At 32.3% G+C, this 20,378-nt stretch overlaps 2 protein-coding genes and 1 long non-coding RNA gene across 3 annotated transcripts; all 3 read right to left on the bottom strand.

The window, feature by feature from the left end:
• Positions 1-4,642: 4,642 nt before the first annotated feature.
• On the bottom strand, positions 4,643-5,545 carry LOC100794513 (nuclear transcription factor Y subunit B-5). The gene has a single exon (XM_006598306.3). The coding sequence runs from the start codon at positions 5,496-5,498 to the stop codon at positions 5,064-5,066; it is 435 nt and encodes a 144-aa protein (XP_006598369.1). The 5' UTR covers positions 5,499-5,545; the 3' UTR covers positions 4,643-5,063.
• A 3,538-nt stretch (positions 5,546-9,083) lies between these two features.
• On the bottom strand, positions 9,084-11,992 carry LOC106796091 (uncharacterized mitochondrial protein AtMg00810-like). Its single transcript, XM_026125898.2, has one exon. The coding sequence runs from the start codon at positions 10,068-10,070 to the stop codon at positions 9,084-9,086; it is 987 nt and encodes a 328-aa protein (XP_025981683.1). The 5' UTR covers positions 10,071-11,992.
• A 4,577-nt stretch (positions 11,993-16,569) lies between these two features.
• LOC102662172 (uncharacterized) lies at positions 16,570-19,219 on the bottom strand. Its single transcript, XR_005888835.1, has 3 exons — positions 18,489-19,219; positions 18,344-18,402; positions 16,570-16,886 (listed from the first exon to the last, which is right to left on the bottom strand). It is a non-coding gene; the product is annotated as an uncharacterized lncRNA (long non-coding RNA).
• Between the last annotated feature and the right edge of the window lie 1,159 nt (positions 19,220-20,378).

Raw genomic sequence — 20,378 nt, 5'->3', positions numbered from 1 at the left:
TAATTAAATCTTACTGCCTTGAACTGAAGTAAATAGTAAAAAATAAACATCTAACTAGCCGGCGACACAAACCTTCCAAACAGATGAAACCACCAGTAACGAAGCCACAACCCACCTCACATCATATCTAATTATCTATCACACCCCAAACTCTGCCACGCGTGTCACCTACTATCTCATCACACCAAACGTTGATGTCAAGCCACCAATCTAAATCTCATGACTCATGAGATGAGTTAGTTATCATAGTTTTAAATTGTGATTTAGAATTATAAGTATGGTCATAAATCATAATATATATCAAAGCTTTTGTAACTATAATTATGACCATATCAATTTAAAATTTTGGTGGTTCCAACTTTAGGTGTGTGTGTCTTTAGTGCAAGGGTAGTTGGGGGTTTGAGTTTGTTTAAGACATTGATCTAGTTGCCGTTATAGCTGGAATTTTTGTGGTTGCTACTCTCTTTAATAATCCTGCTACCTCAACCTACAACCTCATTCAACAGGTTGATTGGTGTACATTTGTTGTTGATCACAAATATTTACATTCTTAAAAAATGCATATAATTAACACAACGTTTTATTTTATAACATAAAAAATAAAATTATATTGTATATATATGAAATTGATTGCGAGATATATATTAATAATACTAAATGCTTATATATATGAAATGCTCTCCAGTTAACTCTCTTATTACCACTTGTTATTATAAACAAACCTACTAACAAAAACTTAATAAATGTGAACAGATAGAGTAGAAAATTAATTAACAAATTAAAACTAACATAATAAGACTAATGATATAGTATATCACATTTAATATAAAAAAATAATAAGGTGAACAGATAAGGAATTTTGGAGTTTAAAGTCAATTCAAAATTATTTAGTTTAATCTTACAACAAAAAAATCTAAAGTTTAATTGATGTCATAGAAATTGAAAGAGTAAAAGTTGGACAAAATAAGTGACTTTTGATGATGTTACTTCCAAAGTGATTTTTATATAAGTATATGATTGTTATATATGTCAATTCACAATAAAATAAATTATAAAAATATATTAATTTTAATACAAAAAATATGATAACAAAATAATAATATAGACACGCATGCAGGCACAATAATGTACGTGTGTTTCTGTTAGTATTAATAATATTAAACGCTTATATATATGAAATGCTCTCCAGTTAACTCTCTTATTACCACTTGTTATTATAAACAATCTACTAAGAAAATTAGTAGAGACATAAATGATGCATGGGGAAAATGAGTTAATACTTCATGCAAAATTGATTTGATGCGTATCTTATTTCTTCTTCTTCTCTCCTTCTCCAAAATATGCAGTACTAGTCTCCCGTGAAAAGATCACGATGTTTGTATCATTAGCATATATGCTATTTGTTATTGAATTAATTAAAATGATCTTCTTAATATGTCCTTACAATATTGATTAAAGAATTAAAATGAAAAAATATTTATTATGAAAATAAAAAAATATTAAAAAATTATAAATAGTATAATTTTATGTATTATAATAAAAATATTTCTTCTTTTAATTCTTTAATCAATATCGTAAGAATTACTAGTTAATATTTGCATAATTATATATAGGCAGTCAAATATCCAGTTGGTAATATGTGGGTGGTGATTAATAAATGTGCTTATGAGGCCGTAACTGAAACAAATGTAATACGGAACAAAAAGTCTTGATCACTTTCAATAAAGAACGATAATCGGCATCAGGATGCAAATCAGTACTATATATGCAGCGTACATATTTACAACGCTATGGTGGTTAAGGATAGGGATATATTGTTGATCAACAAATTAACGTGAGTTGTGAAGTATAATAATTATTAGGAAATAATCGATTTAGAACTTTAACTGTGAGTGTGATAAATGATTTAATGAGAGCAATGAAAGTGATTGACACAGGAGTATTAATTAGTGGGGCTGCAGAATGCTAAATATATGCTTGAGAATATAGCGACGCATCAAAAGAATTGCTCATTGGAATTTAGAAAGTTGCAATTAACCACACTACTCTAACAATAACCTTTACATGCAATTGTTTACAAATATATCAGTGGCCGGCGAGCAAATAAAGGAAGTTTATTTGATTTACATATTGTTTGTTATATTTGCCCGTGACTTCTCATCAAAGGTTGGCATGGCTGATATTATTCTTATTCTGAATAAATAAGTGATAGTATTAGTACTATGATTTCTTCAAAAAAAAAAAAATAGTACTAAGATCATTCTCTACCTGTTAGAGTCAGACTACAGCTAAATTTGTAATATTGAAATAAGTGAGACGACTAATTAAAAGAAGATTTTGAAGACTCTAATTTATTAAAGAGTTTAATTATAAAAAGTTTACACTATCAATAAATAGAAATAATTGTTAGATGACTTTTTAAGATATATAATTATTATAAAAATTAATAAATTTTATAACAATATGAGAGTGAATGACAATGTAATTTTTTTTTTACATTCTTAATGCTTTTAAATTAATTTTTTATTATTAAATATTGCACCATTTTTGCCAACTGTTCAATTATCTCCTAAAATACATAGATCAGAAAGGATTAAAAAACCCTATCCTAATTCAAGAAAAGCAAATAAATCCAAGTGATTTTGCATGGTATGTACATAGATATTTTTATGTCGTACTGATTTATCATTTTTTAGAGAAAAGTTTAGATTAGAGGAAACGTGCGTCTTTTTGCAAGACTAGGAAAGACCATTAATCTTAGTGAAGATTTATAGTAAAATTTACATATTGTACATCTACCAACAGAAGACTCGACTAAATCTGTCAACTCTTATTGGTATTTCTTGATTTACCATAAACATTAGAGAATGTCTAGAACAAATTAAATTTATGGTGAATTTGGTTGCGTGAAAATTGTAGGGAGAGAGGACGAACCAATAGACTAGAAATTAATTAGAACGTTTCATTGTTTGGTAGCGATGAAACAATGAGGAGGAGAAATAAAAAAAAAGTGACAGATCCTACACAAGAACAGTTTTGGCAAAAAGAAGCAGAAATTAATAGCCAAGAAATGGGCGAGAGTGTGGTCCAAAAAGTATTCTTATGGAGGGTGTGCGATAAAGATCAATTATGATATGTTTTATATGCAAAATAAAAAAAAATGTACATTTTATGTGTGAAAACAGCAAAATAATGTGTTGGGAAGCAAATTCTTTTATTATGGTTTTTTCTTTTTTATTTTATTTCTCTTACCGAACAATTAATATTTTTTTTTTTAATCTATTTCTCTTCTCTTAATTCTTCATTTATCTATGTTCACTCCTATTTTCTTTCTCTCCGCCAAACACATAGTTAATTTACTTTCCAATTTTTATTTATATTTTGCTTTTAATTAAAAAAATGCACTATAAGGCTCACAAAAGGTTACTTAATTATGGGCGTGGAGTTTGGGGTCTTCATTGGAATCCAATATCTCAATTAGTACTTATTAGTTAATTTTTACCTAGGCATATTGTCACACGTTAGTCCAACCAGCAAGGTGCTAAATATGTTTCATACTTTCTAAGGCAACCAATTGCATGTTAGACACTTGGTGATTAGTCGTTGGCCGTGGCAAAGAGTACCTTGATCCTTGTTTTATAACCATATTGAGTAACGGTTATTTTATGCTCTTCATAGGTTGCCATTTTTCAACATACAAATCATTTTGGTTGGTTGATGCTTCCTGGATTTTCGTCCTTGATTTCCTGTAGGTTCAATAAAACATTTGAATAGAAAGAACAATTTTTTTTTTTTTGTTTTTGTGGATTGAGGGGTTGTTACCCCTCTACCATGTTTAAAAATATGACATGGTACATTATATCTAAATACCATAAACATTAAATTTCACTGTATTCTTTCTTTTTTTTGGTTTTTAAGAGGAAGAAAGATGAGAAGAGTAATTTTTAATTATATGTATTTTTGATCTTAGGTCAAAGATTATGAGTGTCCTTCAATCTACTAGACTAAATATTAGTTTTACTCGCAGTATATAACTGTCATTGGTTTAAGAAAATTTTACATACAGTGAGAATTGAATATAAATTTTTCTATTGAATGAATCATTCTCACTCATATAAACGTAATAAAATCTTACGGTCTTACACTAACCCTTTAGGTTTATTTTGAGTTATATGTTAAGACACGACATAATAAATATAGTATTAATTAAGTAGGGTAGAATTTGTGGTCCCAACTGTTAAAAATTAAGACTTAATGAAACCCTAACCTTAGTCTAATTGTCTAAAGCTTTAAAAAGTAATTAAAGACCCAGTGAATATACTAATTAATATATTCACTATGTGAAGAAACCCTAAAAAGTAACTTTGTGTGCTAGTGTGTTTGGCGACGGCAATGCTGACTTCAAATTAACTAATAAGATTAGCACAAAACAATTAATATAACCATGAATCTAAGCAAATATAAAATCAAACTTGAACACACATCTTACAGGTTCTATAGAACAGAAATGTTGGAAAATTCATGTAAATTAATCTCGGGAATTCATCAACCAAAATGAAAAGGTTTAGCCAGTCCCAAGATTCTCTTCTATGAAACTCGATCAGATGGAACTGGGGAGGCTTCTTCTGAACTTTGCTTGAAAGATGAATATTCGTATATTATATTCTTGAATAAATAGGCCTCTTACAGAAGTACATATGATATATATGAATGAATTTATCATCAATATTACAATAGAGAGCTGCCGGAGTAAGCAGTATTTAATTTAATTCGTTGTTTGATTTGTAGAGAGACGTTAATAACTTTAAAAACTGAATTCTGAAGAAAGCATGGCGAAGATTTATTGAGAATTCAAAGACCTGCGGAATGTATCATATTTAAAAGAAAAGCGAAACAAGTAATCTTGTTCTAAGCTCGATAAATTCCAATTAAGACAAGAAAATTATTACATATATTATCTCATCCTCACAAAAACCTTAAAATTACTAATTCATCTAATCAGTAATCAGTGATGAGTATGAATGGATTAACGAGTTCCTGTCTACTATAAGCATAATAATTGGTCAAAGCCCAACCCCTCTATTGCTCAATTTAAATAATTCATCGTCCTTCTCTTCAGGACTATTCCCTTTTTCTTGAAGATTGACCTTATTATGATCTACCTCAACCTCTCTATATCTATGCAAGTACCTTCTCATTGGTTCAGCATAGTTATCAAAGCCTAGTGTTGCCAAGGCCCAACAAATGTCATCACCATTCACTGTCTTCCTCCTCTCCTTCCTGCACTTCTCCGAAGCCTCACTCGTCACGAAGCTTATGAACTCCGACACACATTCCTGCATCGTCTCCTTCGCCTCCTTCGAGATTTTGGCGTTCTGAGGAAGAATCCGCTTCATGAGCCGACCAACATTGGCTATTGGCAGCAACCGGTCCTGTTCCTTGATGATGCCACCATTGTTGTTGTTGTCGTTTGAGGAACTGCCTCCAATATCTTCCATTGATTGTGAGATGCCCCAGAAACTGGTTTTGACTATAATATACACTCAGAATCGAGGACCAGATCGAATCCGCTGCATATATATAGACAAATACTTACATGTGTTAAGCACACTCATTTGACACATGAAAGTTAAAGTTGCGTGACCTGTGCCTTGTTAATTGTTTAATGTAACATGTCACATGTGAAAATGTATGCTCTTAGGAATGAAAGGGATATAATTTTAAGATAACGGCAAATAACATGGGATCAACTACCATAAAATTGTTTTAATTTAATTGCTGGATGTTAAAGAATTAGGAAGAGAATTTTATTGCTTACAATTTTAAAAAATACTTACTAAAATACTTATAAATTATCTATTAATAAAATTTTCTTATATCAAAATTGAATTTACGTCCTTATGGACTATATGCGAGTCTATCTTTACCAACTTTTGTTAGTATTTTATAATAATTTAGACTATATTATATTAATCATTTATAAACCTATCAACATATCGTTAATTTAGGTAGAATTGATATCTTAATTGAGATATCGAGTTTAAGTGTGTGAATAAAAAAAATATTATTTAAAAGAATTTTTTTTATTAAAAGTGGTCAATCATATTTTTTTAACAAAAATTAATTATTAACAAAACTAATAAATACTTTATACCAATCATATAATGAAAAAACAATCATCTATAATCCCACAAATTAAGTAAATATTTAGCAACATAATGCCAACCCGGTGACTATGTTATATGGGGTCTGATGATGCTGTTCTCAATCCAATTGAGAACACGGTCATTTTACTTTGATGCAAAATTTAAAAGAAGTCCAAACCAAGAATCTGTGATTTCATTGGCTTGCAAGTACTGTTACTCATCGATGCTCAGAAGGCCTTTCGGGACTGTTGGAAATAGTAAAAACTGAATAAGAATTAAGAATTAGCCCTTTAAAAGAGCCAAGATACAAATCAGTTGATGAGTGTTGGGTATCAATGATAAAGAATTATAAACGAACAATCCCACCAAAGTGAATCACCAATGAGCTTATACTAACGTGGTTTAATAAATGATTAAGAGTTTGTAGTGTGAGGGTTATATTATTGCACTTTGTCCACAAATTAAGATGGATTGATTCTAACTCAACCTCTGAAAAGAAAAGATTGAACGAAAAACTGAACTAGAAAATAAATAAATAAAGCAAAAGCAGAGGAAAGTGGGAATAATATATCTTTTGGGGGATAGGGTACAGGTGATTATTATTTTTTTTATATATAGTTTTTATATGTTTCAATGGACTTAACGTCATTCCATACGACAGCGAAGTAATTTACCCTTTCAATAAGTAAATAACTGCCCGTCGAGCGTTCGTGGGTTCAATTTGAATTTTGGAGCTGTACATGTAATCGATGAGGTCCGAGGTTGTTGGCTGTTTTGCACCTAGTAGTTCATTATAATTTGCCCATTGAAAATGAAAAGTAGCAGACATCACACAGCCACGTTTGGTTGAATTTTTGTAAAATTTAGTTGATTTGGATTTTAGAAGTTTATTAAGATCATGCACAAAAATATTTATAGATTATTTACCGACTAAGTTTGTAAAAGAACATGCATAAAGATATTTTTAGATTATTTACCGACTAAGTTCTCATGGGACTCAAACCAATGTCATTGTAGAATATGAGCATGATCCTTACCAACTGATTCCACATTTGGTTGAGTCAAAAGAAAAATATAATTTAAACCGATTAATATACATATAATTTGAACTAAATACATTTGTACCAAAATTTACTATGTATTAATCACATCAAAGACTCACCTTCATGATAAAATAAGATAGTGTTATCCAACTGACTTCAATGAACTCAAGAGGGGGAGGTTGAATTGAGTTTATAATTTTTCTCTATTAATACACTCTAATTCCTTTTTATATGATAAATGATAAATATGATAATATATCAAAATCTTGATTAAAAAGAGAAAAAACAAGCAATTAAAATCTCTACCAATATAAATGAATACCATAAATTTACAATAAAAGTAAAGATATAAGGAAAGAGAATTGCAAACTCGATTGATACTGATTCAGTTACTTTTTGTGCCTACATCCGGTCTCCAAGCAATCCACTTGAGAGTTTCATTATCTTTCAAATTATTTACAACAAAATACTCTTACACCTTGGAATCCCTCACCATTTGTGTTTAAGTCTCTCAAGAATCAAGAGATATCACACTCCTTACAAGAGATGCCTCACCTTTTACGTTTGAGTCTCTCAAAAATCAAGAAATATTACACTCTTGTTCTTACAAGGGATGTTTGATCCTTTTCAAAGATTTACACAAAGAATATAAGAATTCACTATCTGATTTAGAGGAAATATTACAAATTGAAGCACTAGAAAGTTTCTCAATAATAAGTGTATTTGGTCAAGTTTTTGATCAAAAACTTAATGAATGAGAATGATTGTTAACAATATATTCTTAAAAGTTTTTCATCATCGGTTAAAATGATGAATATTTATAGGCAAAATTCGTATAAATCATTAGGGGTTATTCCCAAAAGATGTAACTCTTCAAAACACACTTTTTTGTGCAATTTCAAGTTTTAAATTTTAAATTTCAAATTACTGGTAATCAATTACATAATGTGATAATCAATTACATTGATTCTAGAACTTGAAAAGCAACTTTAACGCTTTTAAAAGAAACTTGAAGACTTGATTTAAATTAATCAAATGACCAAATATGCTTATTGGAAAAACATTCTAACAATTTAACCTAAATCTTGAATCTTCTAATTGCTTGACTTGTTTGTGTTCAAGATTTTTCATGTTATTTTGCTTTCGTCTTTATGCCATTTGCTTTTTGACACCATCAAAACCTACAACATTATAAAAACATATAAGATATGATATAAGAACAAAATAAAAACGACATAATAAGAACATGATAAATGTTAATCCTATCTAATATTTGGTGTACGAGACAACATAATTGTCTTATCCTATCTTGTATTTGATGTAAACAAAGAATAAATTGAAAAAAACATGATTTTTTGCCAACTAACAAAAGCAAACTTAGCGATCATTTTATGAATTTGAAGCTAAGTACGTGAAATTCATAGGTGATTTTTTCTTTATGATGATAAAGTTTACAAAATCAACTATCCAAAATTCTTATAATTACCCGGTTTATAAATTATTTTTAATTTTATTATTGAAAACTAAAATTAAAATATGATAGCAGGATGTAAAAATAAAAAATATTTTTGAAAAATGTAGAAGAAAGATTGTTTATAAAATTGTTAATATATTTTAAGCTAATTAAGTTTTTTTTTGTTAGCCAAAGAAAGTCTATTTGATAATGGATACTCCAACCCTTGTACACATGATCATGACCGACATTCTAAGTGAAAGAGTTTGAATCCGTCCTTTTCTCATTAGTAACGTGAGAATATATATAATATACAAGAGCATAATTAACCTAGAAAGTAGGACACTAATTAGTTAAGAATCTGGACAGAATATGCACAAAATTAATTACATAATCAAAATAGGAGATATACATAAATATAGAATATATGTATCATATATTCTAACACACCCCCGCAGTCGAAACGGGAGGTTCACGAACACTGAGACTGGCTCGAAAATCTTCAAATAAAATATGAGGTAGGCCCTTGGTAAAAATACCGACGATCTGATAACGGGAAGGAACATGTAGAACTCGTACGTCGCCTTTAGCGACCTTTTCCCTGACAAAATGAATGTCCATCTCAATATGCTTGGTACGCTGATGTTGTATCGGATTTCCTGATAAATAAATGGCACTCACATTGTCACAATAAACCAGAGTAGCTTTAGGAATATGACAATGTAGTTCAAGTAATAAATTTCGGATCCAACAAGAATCAAAAACAACATTAGCTACTCCTCGATATTTAGCCTCAGCACTGGAACGTGACAAAGTTGGTTGTCTTTTGGACGACCATGATATCAAGTTGTCACCTAGAAAAACACAATAGTTGGAAGTAGAACGTCTAGTATCCGGGCATCCTCCCCAGTCAGCATCAGTATAAGAAATGAGCTTGTTGAAAGAGGATTTATACAAGTGTAGACCATAAGACAAAGTACCCTGCAAATAGCGCAAAATACGCTTAAGAGCACTCATATGCTCGTTCCTGGGATCATGCATGTGAAGGCAGATTTGTTGAACTGCATAAGAGATGTCAGGTCTAGTAAAGGTAAAATATTGTAAGGCACCAGCCAGACTATGGTACTTCGTAGGATCCTCATAAGGTGAATCCTTCAATGCACTAAGTTTTGGTTTGGTGTCAATAGGAGTGGGACAAGAGCTGCAATTAGCCATACCAGCTCTCTCAATGATCTCTGTGGCATACTGTTTCTGAGATAAGAACATACCATTAGCATCGTAGGACACAACAATCCCCAAAAAGAAGCTTAAAGGACCTAGATCCTTCATAGAAAACTCGACACCCAAGAGAGCCATAAAATGCTTTCTCAATCGATCTGATGAAGCTGTAAGAATAATATCATCAACATATAACAAAATATATGTCATATCCAAGCCCTGACTGTAAATAAATAATTAGTGATCAGATTTACTGTGAGAAAAACCAATGGTGGCAACAAAATCTACAAAACGTTGATACCAGGCCTGTGGAGCCTGTTTAAGGCCACAGAGAGATTTCTTTAGTAAAACACACATGATCCGGGCGACCTTTGTCGCAGAAACCCATGGGCCGATGCATATAAACTGTCTCATTGAGATAGCCATGTGAGAAAGCATTCTTGACATCTAACGGGTGAATATGCCAAGATTTAGAAACAGCAATGCTAAGAACAATACGAATAGTAACCGGTTTGACAACCGGACTAAAGGTCTCATCACAATCAACACCCGACTGTTGTGTTTTCCCATCACCTACAAGACGGGCTTTATGTCGCTCAAAAGAACCATCAGATTTTCGTTTATGGTGAAAAATCCACATAGACCTTATTACATTCACATCCGGTGGCCTAAGTACCAATTCCCATGTTTTATTAGCAACAAGAGCATTAAATTCATCTAACATTGCATTTTTCTAATTTGGGTCATGAATAGCACTAGCTGGATCTTTGGGTAAGGGAGATATAGTAGTGGTAGTCATGGCATGAAAATTAGAAAAATATTTCGAATTCGGTTTGTAGATCCCATTTTTAGCTCGAGTTGTCATGGGATGAGGGGTAGGACTTGGCAACGGTGTGGGAATGGTTGTAGGCCAATCTGGGGAGGGATGATGGGCTTGCTGGTGGACTGGCCTAGTTCGCATAGGGAAATAAGAGGGCGAACCAGGCAGCTGGTCAAGAGCGTGCAATGTGACAGTACCGGAAGTAGAGGAGTGAGTGGGTTGAGGTGGGTCTGTTGACGCCACAGGCCTAGGACGGGAAGTAGGGTCAGCTTGGTGCGCCAAATTTGGAGGAGTATTGCTTTGGTGGTGCAAGTGATGAAAAATGAGATTAAAATCCAAAAAAGTATAGTCATCTTTGTGAGGGGAGTGATAGGGAATTTAGTTTCAACAAATTTCACATGAAGACAAATAATAATTTTTTTACTTGACATGCCATTGCATTTTGAACCTCTTGATTTGGGGCGGGACCAAGATAGACACAAGAAGTGGACCTTTCTTGCAATTTGTGAATAGAAGTGGAGAGGAAAAGAGGAAAACATAGGCAACCGAAGACATGTAATTCCGAGTATATTGGATCACATTGATATAGAATTTGAGTGGGAGACATAAATCCTAGGACCTTGGTTGGGAGAATGTTTAGGAGATATGTGGTCATTTCTAATGCATGATGCAAAAAAGAAAGAGGCAAAGAAGCATGAGCAAGTAAAGTTTGTATGATATTGTTTATTGATTTTATATAGCGTTCGGCTTTTCCATTTTGATGGGAAGTATGGGGGCAGGATAGACGAAAAAGCATGCCATGTTGATAAAAAAAACTCTTGTAAAGTGCCATTAATATATTATGCGCCATTGTCACATTGAAAAGTCTTAATATCACGGGTAAATTGTGTATGAATTAGACTATGAAAAGATTTGAACAAGTGTTTAACTTGGGATTTCTTTGCAATAGGATAAGTCCACAAAAATTTACGGTAATCATCAAGAAATAGAACATAATAACAATGGCCAGAAGAACTTATGACAGGCGAAGTCCAAAGATCACTATGAATTATATCAAAAGGAGAAGCAATGTGCAACATAGAATTAGAAAACGGTAACTTAGAATGTTTCCCGAGAGGACATGAGAAACAAAAGGTTTTACAAGCCTTATTATAATTAATAAAATTTTTGCTATTAAGGGATCTAAGAATAACATCACCAGGATGGCCTAGGCGAGTATGCCAAAGATCGGATGAAATAGCGATAAACACTGAATTATTGACTGGAGGAGTGGCTTGAGTGTTTGAGAAGAGAGGATAAAGGTCACCGGTACTGTCACATCTCATTAGTCTGGCTCCCGTCTATAAGTCATTCACAGAAAAACCAAGGGGATCAAATGCAACGAAAATCGAATTATCAGTGGTGAATTTACGGACATATATTAAATTTTTAATCAATTTAGGAGCATGTAAGACATTGTTCAAGTGAAAGGAAGGGTAAGGGGATGGCAACGTAGTACTACCGTGACCAACAATTGGAAACCAGATGTCCACTACCCACAACAATGTTATTATTTTTAATGCTCGAATTGAAATAAGAAGAAAAAATACCTTGGTCCGCAGACATATGAGATGTAGCGCTAGTGTCCATATAGAAATTCCCATTCGGCTGAGAAAAAGATAGAGCATGCATTGCTACTTTAATGTCCATAGGTGTGTAGCTAGTGGATGGTGCTATGGCATTGTATGCCTGTGGACGCGAACCCAAGATCCCTAGCCCAGATTGGCGTGGCCCAACAGTAGGAGCAACAACATTTTTCAGTGCCCAGGAGGAAGCAGGATATGGGCATGGAGGCGGGTTTGGCCATTGAGCCAACCAAGGAGCCCAGGCGGCCCATGGCTATTGCTGCCAATTAAATGGCATGAGTCCAGATTGTTGTGGGGCCACTTGCCCATTGCTATTACGACTTTTCCCAGAAACCTTGGAGTTGAACTTTTTTTGCTTATTTCCTTTGGAACTTTGACGGGATGAAGCAGAGGATGCAGAGATGTTGTTGTCCGTGTCGTGGTGGCTGTCGGTGCTCGTAAGGAGAGCGACTTGAGAGCGGTTGCCGGAGTTGTCTTCCTTTGCCAAGCGGTTTTTAATGGTCCGCCCCGCAAGCTTGAGTCGAGATCGACAACTTGCAAATGAGGGTAATGGTTCTTGATTTTGGATGATATCTACCGTCCCGACATAGGCCTTAGGTAGCCCTGCCGTGAGTTTGAGAACCAATTTGCTATTGGTGAGAGGGGCATCAACATTGGCAAGTTGATCAGCCAACGACTTCATGTGATTACAATAGCTATCAATCGACGAAAAATTCTCAAAATTAAGGTTTGCAAGTTCCTCTTCAAGATGAGTAGCCCGAGAAGCCTTGTTGTCCTGAAATATAGATTCAAGACGAGCCCACGCCCCTTGAGCCGTGTCGTCTTTGAGCAAGATAGCGTGAAGGAGATCGGTGGATATAGTCCCGTATATCCATTGAAGCACCGCGGCATCGAGACGCTTCCATAGAGCAGGGTCAGCGACATAGGCAGCTACCTCTTGTGCCTCCGCCTAAGAGTGATACATGCCATGCTCTGCATCCAACGTTATGGGAATTTGGGACTTAACATTGGTGATAGTCAAAGCAGGATGAAATTTGGGTTGATCGGCTATGGAGAATTGCAGCGGAAGAAGAATAAAAAAGGATGGAAAAGAGGTGGTTGTTAGGGATTTTAGGATCAAAACTAAACTGATATCATGAAAGAGTTTGAATCCGTCCTTTTCTCATTAGTAACGTGAGAATATATACAATATACAAGAGCATAATTAGCCTAGAAAGTAGGACACTAATTAGCTAAGAATCTGGACAGAATATGCACAAAATTAATTACATAATCAAAATAGGAGATATACATAAATATAGAATATATGTATCATATATTCTAACACTAACCACTAACCCATATATAGACTTCTCAGACACTCCATTAGATTTGTTGACCATTCATGATAGGAAAAAGAGAAGCCCTTCATTCTATTGGACACCCAAGACCAAGATGAGGCCTCATGAGAATTATATGTTGAGATGTTACAACTAACTAGATTCTTTTTCTTTGCTCCATTTCATTAAACTACATGATGGGTGCAAGATGAGTTTTGCATAGGTGAAGAAGTAATTGATACACTACAACATAGGATAATAATAGCTAATTGCACTATTACATATATGATCTTTAGTAATATTTTTTTGTCTAATATTTATTAAAAATGTTGCTAAAAACTTTTGATAACATTTAAAAAATATTGTTATATATGAATAAATATTACTAATCTATTTTTGTGATATTTTATCAAATTTTGTGTCTAGTTCATGTCGCTAAAGATTTTATTTATATTTGATGATATTTTTTAAATGTTGCCAAAAAAATTTAACAATATTTTTACTAAGTATTAGATAAAAAATGTTGTTAAAGATCACATGTGTAGCAATGATAGTATTTTTTTTGTGTGTGTGTGGTACATGAATCTTAAGGACAATTACATGAATCCCTTGAGAAATTTGTTATGAACTTAATTTACATATCAATAACTCCACTTATAGTAGCAAGTTATGAATGTTGTCAATGGCAGTTAAGGAGGTCAAAGTCAAACAAAACCACTTGATTGTTTTCCTTATGCTTCTGTGAGGTATTTTTGTGTTCATTCCTCCCATTTTATCATTCCAATTACCAATAAATATAGGAAGTAGCATAAATGGCAAAGGAATTTGTCAAGCAACTTGATGAAGAAGGTACAACATTCATTTTTAACCATGGATTTTTAGGGAATGATGTTTGTTTCCTTTCTCTCATACTCATACTGATCGTAATCTGAGAGTCTATCATTTCACCAATCATTTCTTTCTATCAACTTTCTAAATCTAGCAACAAGATCTTGGGGCAATCTCCACTAGTCGATATCATTAGCTAGATAATAGGTGTTGACATCTGATGTGGGGTGGTATGGTGTTGCAGAAGGAAAGAGGTGTTCAAAACACACACATCGTTTGCATCTAGAATCTGCTAGAGCTTCCTGCAAACTACTAGGAGTAAATGCATTAGATAATTGAGATACAAAATTGACATATGACTTGGACAGCTTTTCGGATGACACGTAATTGTTTATGAGGTATTTGACCTTACAATTTAGAATGTGTTCATACTTAATTGGGGGTTGCCCTCTATTAGTACAAGGTGGAAGAGTTTAAAGGCTCATTATAGGGTCAAAATTTGGGGTAGAAGAGACATTGCATTGTATATCAATGAAAATATACAAAATGAAAAGGAGGAAGAGTTTCTTGTGATACCTTAACACCCCATTTTTTGTAAAATATTAATAGCACAATAATGTTGAGAGATTATTTACTTCCCTTTGAGCTTTGATTTTAGGAATGACATATACTTCATTCTTTTTTGTGCATTTAGGAAAATTTATCATAAAAATAGGATGATAGATGAGGATTATATATGTAAATTAATTCAACAAATATATATACCTTGCTGCATTTGTTGTCTATTTTTTTGTTTTTTTTTTAGGATTTATCCCTATACTATATATTCCGGAGACACACTTCAGATGGGAATATTAACTAATCTGATTCGGCATGATATAACTATCATTATATTATTTTCTTGCTAGTAGAGGAGAAAATGGGTTGTATGATAAAATACGTACATAAAATTAAATTAAATTTCATTTATATAAGATATTGATTTATTTGTTCATCTTATCATTTTGTTATTTTTAAGGTTGGGGTAAATGTAGATCATGTGATATGGTCTGGTAAGAAATCTGTGGTGCAAGTCTTATTACGGCCATTCAAATTGATCCATTAAACAATTCCTTTTTTTTTTATTAGGTGAAAATGTCCTTTTGCAGGTAATTAATCAAAGGACATGATGCATATGAGCTCCAACAAAGGAAGGTTGTGCACCATCTCCTGGTTGGCAGAGTCCAAAGCCTCTCAAGAGAATCAATAAGATGAACTTATGATTTTCAGGTTATTAGCACAACACTCTAATCAATCGAGTTAATAAACCAATTATATTATAAAATAAATAAAGTTACTATATATAATAATAAAATTTCTAATATATATTTAATGTACATATAAATTTAAATAATAAATTTTGTGATAATTAATTTTAATATAACTTATACGAAATATTTAATTTGTATATTTATAAAAAATATTTAGTATTAAAAAATTAATTTATTAATAAATTAAAATAAAAATTTTTATTTAAAAAAAAAAAACACTTACGAATCATGTAATCCATATGAGATTCATATGAGTCATACGGATTAACTCAAACGGATTACGTGATCCGCATGACTCATACAAATTACGTAATCTATATGATTTATATAGATTACATAAACCAGAGTTAATCCATATGACTAATATGGATCACGTAATCCATATGGAGTATATGAATTATATAATCTGTAAAAATAAAAAACACTTAAGGACATCTTTAAAACTGTTTTAATATTGGGTGCACAAGCCTGGTGCACCTAGCAAAGCCCAAGCATTGGTGATCATTGGGTCCAACCTTTCCAATGAAACCCCACTAATATAAAACATTAGAATTGGTAATAACTTTAGTGGGAAGTAATGAGAGCAAAAATATTCTTCGGGAACTCAGATGATATCCTCACTTGAAAATTTTTCTACAAAAGTTACACTAACAAAAATTCATCATTTAGACATAACTCCCATCTTAAATTATTAATCCACATCCGATTATATTATATGATAATTTAGAAGGCATTGGCACAGCTAAGTGCAATATGAACTAGAGTCGGCAGGTAATCCTTTTATAATTATAATTTTGTGCCTTGATCTTTAATGAAATACTATAAATTAGTATTCATGATAGTGTATGAAAAATAATACTCAGTCACTCACTGCTGTTTTACATAGCAACTTGTCCTTAATTGATAGATTTGAAAACTTGCATTAATGAACTCCACTAATTACATGCCAAATAAGTGATCACTAGAATGTAGCACAAACAACTTAAATATTTAACAGTAAGATTCTTGCAGAAATTAGGGTAACGCATTTCACAACCTGAGCAAACTGCACAGTTTTCCAAGCATCAATTAGACAAGTTTAACAACTGAGAAAATCCCCCACCCCCAAATAATAGCATCTCCAACTGTATTCTCCAATCCAATAATAAAAGAGATCAGGTAAACTTCATTAGAATTTAGAACTAATACAAGAAAGATATATAAGAGGTGCTTGACATATCTAAAACAATATTTAAGTTAATACCAGTTTCATAAAACAATATACATTGGAATTGGTTTTAGTGAAATCATGTTGTCTACAACATGTTTTCGAACCAATTTAATAATATTGTTTATGTTTAGTCAATCTTGGTGAATCTGTTTTGAATTTCTAGAAATAATATAAACAAAAAAATAGAGGACCGAAATAAGGAACTTGTATTTCTATACATTGATAAGATTACTTTAAGGCCAAATTTTGGATTTGAAACATTTGAGCTCATTTTCACATTAAATGCAATAGAATAGGAGTTGGGTTTTCAAATATCCGTAACTAGAAAACATACAAGATTTTAAAAACACCCCATTTTTACCTAGCTATCCTGTTTTTAAAGTTTGGAAAACAGCCCTATAAATTTATAATATCAGACAAGGTAACTTATAAGAGAAAACTTAAGTGCAACATCTTGGGTTCCTTTAGTGTCATGCTTCGATCAAAATTGGAGTTTTACCAAGATGTAACTCCAATTTTGATTGGAGAATAGCACAAAAAACACCTAAAGAATATGAGGAGGAAAAAATTCAAATGACTAAACCCAAGTATCATGTCTTCAATTCTCTCCTTTTCACTTATTCCACTTTGCTGAAATTAGCCTATTCTAATCAAGTGCTCTTAACCATTACAGACAGAATAAAAAAATTTCATGTCAGAAACAAATTAGGAACTTAATTCCTAACTTATCAGAAGAGATAATCTCTATCTCTAATATATGTGTATACTTGTAAAAGACAAAGCATGAACAATAAGTTCTAATTAACAGCAAACTTGAAAATAGCAAGCTCAAGATACATATCGAAGTAGAAATTGTCTTTTTCCCATTAGTGGCACGTATAAGGCATCTATACTCAATTGCTTCACCAGCGGTGGCCAATTTATTCCTCTGCACCTTAGATTTCTAAGATGCTAAAAAGAGGCATAGAGGCAAGAATCAGTTTCCAGACATATTAACAAAGAAGAGAACATTAACACGGACATCATTTAAGAGTAACCCAAACAGAGCCCTTCTGAGTGTTACTCTCAAACATGCTAGTGAGCTCATTGAGAAACAGATCTAGCTATAGAAGAACCTAGTCAAATTGGAAAATGCCACTGACTTAACAAAATAAATATAATAAAAAAAATAAGCTGAATCCTAGTCCAAACTAATAAAAATTAAACTACATTACGATTATCCTCAGGAAATTTACGTAACTAGATGGTGGTGAATTTTGGAATCACGAGTGTGAATGATCAAAGGCTGGATTATTCCAGCAACGATCTAATCTAAAATTAAAATAAGCGAATGCAGAAAAGTAGGGAAAGAGAATTAAGAGAAGAGATTACCATGGGTTTTGGGTGTTGAAAACGCAGTCGTCAACATTGAAGTGGAAAAGAAAAAAGCCCTAGAAATTAACAATCACAAGAACCAAACATTAATCTACCGGAATGGGTAATTTGGACAACAACCAAACATTAAGCTAAACCTTACCTGAAATGGCGCCGGTGACCGGTGGGGAAGAGTTGTGGTGGTCCTGGCTAGGCAAAGACGCACAAAGAAACGGGAAAGGGAAAGGTCCTGATGAGTATCAGTGAGTAAACAAAGCCAAAACACACTTTCAAATATGGTTTTTCAAAAACGATCTTTGAATTAACGATTTCAACGATGATTCTCCCAGAAGTATCTCAAATTTTCGACTTTAACGTCATGTTTTTTAAACCATCATCGTAGATGATTTTTAACAATGACGATTTTGATAAAATCGTCACCGAATTGGACAGCTTTTTATTATTTTTATTTTCTCTTTTTTTAAAAAAAAAAATTGTGCAATGCACGAGTCTCACTGCTAGTTGAAAGAAATATCTCATGTTCGTGGAAGGCCTAAAAATGTTAATTTTGAATTATCAAGAAAAGATATAGAAAACATCTGACGCAATTTGATGCGCCTTATATTAATGAGGTTATAAGCCATTCTTATTGAAAAACCATGTTTAGGAAGAAATTCTTGATTAACCCACCAACATGAAAAACAAATTTGTAAATATTTGGAAACTCTAAGATCCTATATGCAAAAAAGAAGAAGCATAAATCAAGCAATATATGTTTTTCCAATAAAAACAAAAAAAAAAAGCAACATAAATCAGCCACCTGCATATTATTCAAAGGTTCAGGCTTTTGATTTCTGCCTATTGAGAAAAATCTAACCGCTTCCCACTTTGTCCGAAATTCTGTATCTTCATAGCACATTTTCTGTTTCTTGTAAATTTCTAGTCTCTATTAGTTTTAAGGCTCAAAGCGTCAGCACTGTTACACATGCCTTTCACAATATATTTTTTTATCTAACACTTACTAAAAGTGTTGTTAAAAACTTTCAATAACATTTAAAAAATATCATTAAATATAAATAAATGTTATTAATATATTTTTGTGATATTTTATCAAATATTACGTATAGTTTATGTTATTAAAATATATTAATAACATTTATTTATATTTGATAATATTTTTTAAATGTTACAAAAAAAATTTAACAATAATTTTACTAAGTGTTAGATTGAAAAATGTTGTTAAAGTACACGTGTGGTAGTGAGCTTCACATCTCTTTAAAGTAGTCGAACATGTTCCTCCAAAACCAAGTGAATTCCCTGCATGGTTTCCTATTTACAGATGCTCCAATCTTGCATTTACTACAAGACTTTGTACAACAAGTGGCTTGCATTCAAAACCTTTAACCTCACATTTCATCACAAAAAATATGATCTATACCGACGAAATCATATGGTTGCACCATTTTTGCCTACTTGCATTATTGGCTTCACAACTCTAACATGAACAGAATGTTTGTATCTATATTGCTCAATGTCAGTGAATATGATTACTCAATAAGCACTTGTTGCTGCAAAGTCTTGGAATCTTAGGAATTACTTCCTCCGTTTTTTTCTTCAAGAAACATGCTTCAGTTTTTTATGTAACTATAAGTATCGCAAATAGCTCTTGGATTGTAATTCTCATCTGGTAGCATCTTGTACATACATCAAACACATTAGTTGATGCAACTCCATTCACTTGATTGTGGAAGTTCTCTTTATTGAAACCATACTCTCAGTTGTATCAGAAACTCTATAACCTGCCCCAACATTCATGACCATATCCATAAGCTCCTCAAGTACACTGGTGAAATAAAGTTTCAAAACTTATGATTCTCTAACAAAAGATGAGGCCTCATGAGAATATGTTGAGATGTTACAACTTACTGGATTCTTTTTCTCTGCTCCATTTCATATTTTCATTGAAGCAACTTGATATAGAAGGTATAATATTCATTTGTTTAATAGGAAAGAACATTTCTCGCCAAGAGTATAACTCATTGAGGTCCATTCC

The sequence above is a fragment of the Glycine max genome, chromosome 15 (genome assembly GCF_000004515.6).
Source record: "Glycine max cultivar Williams 82 chromosome 15, Glycine_max_v4.0, whole genome shotgun sequence".
NCBI lineage: Eukaryota > Viridiplantae > Streptophyta > Magnoliopsida > Fabales > Fabaceae > Glycine > Glycine max.
The sequence above is the reverse complement of the archived record's forward strand: the minus strand, read 5'-3'. Positions and strand labels throughout refer to the sequence as shown.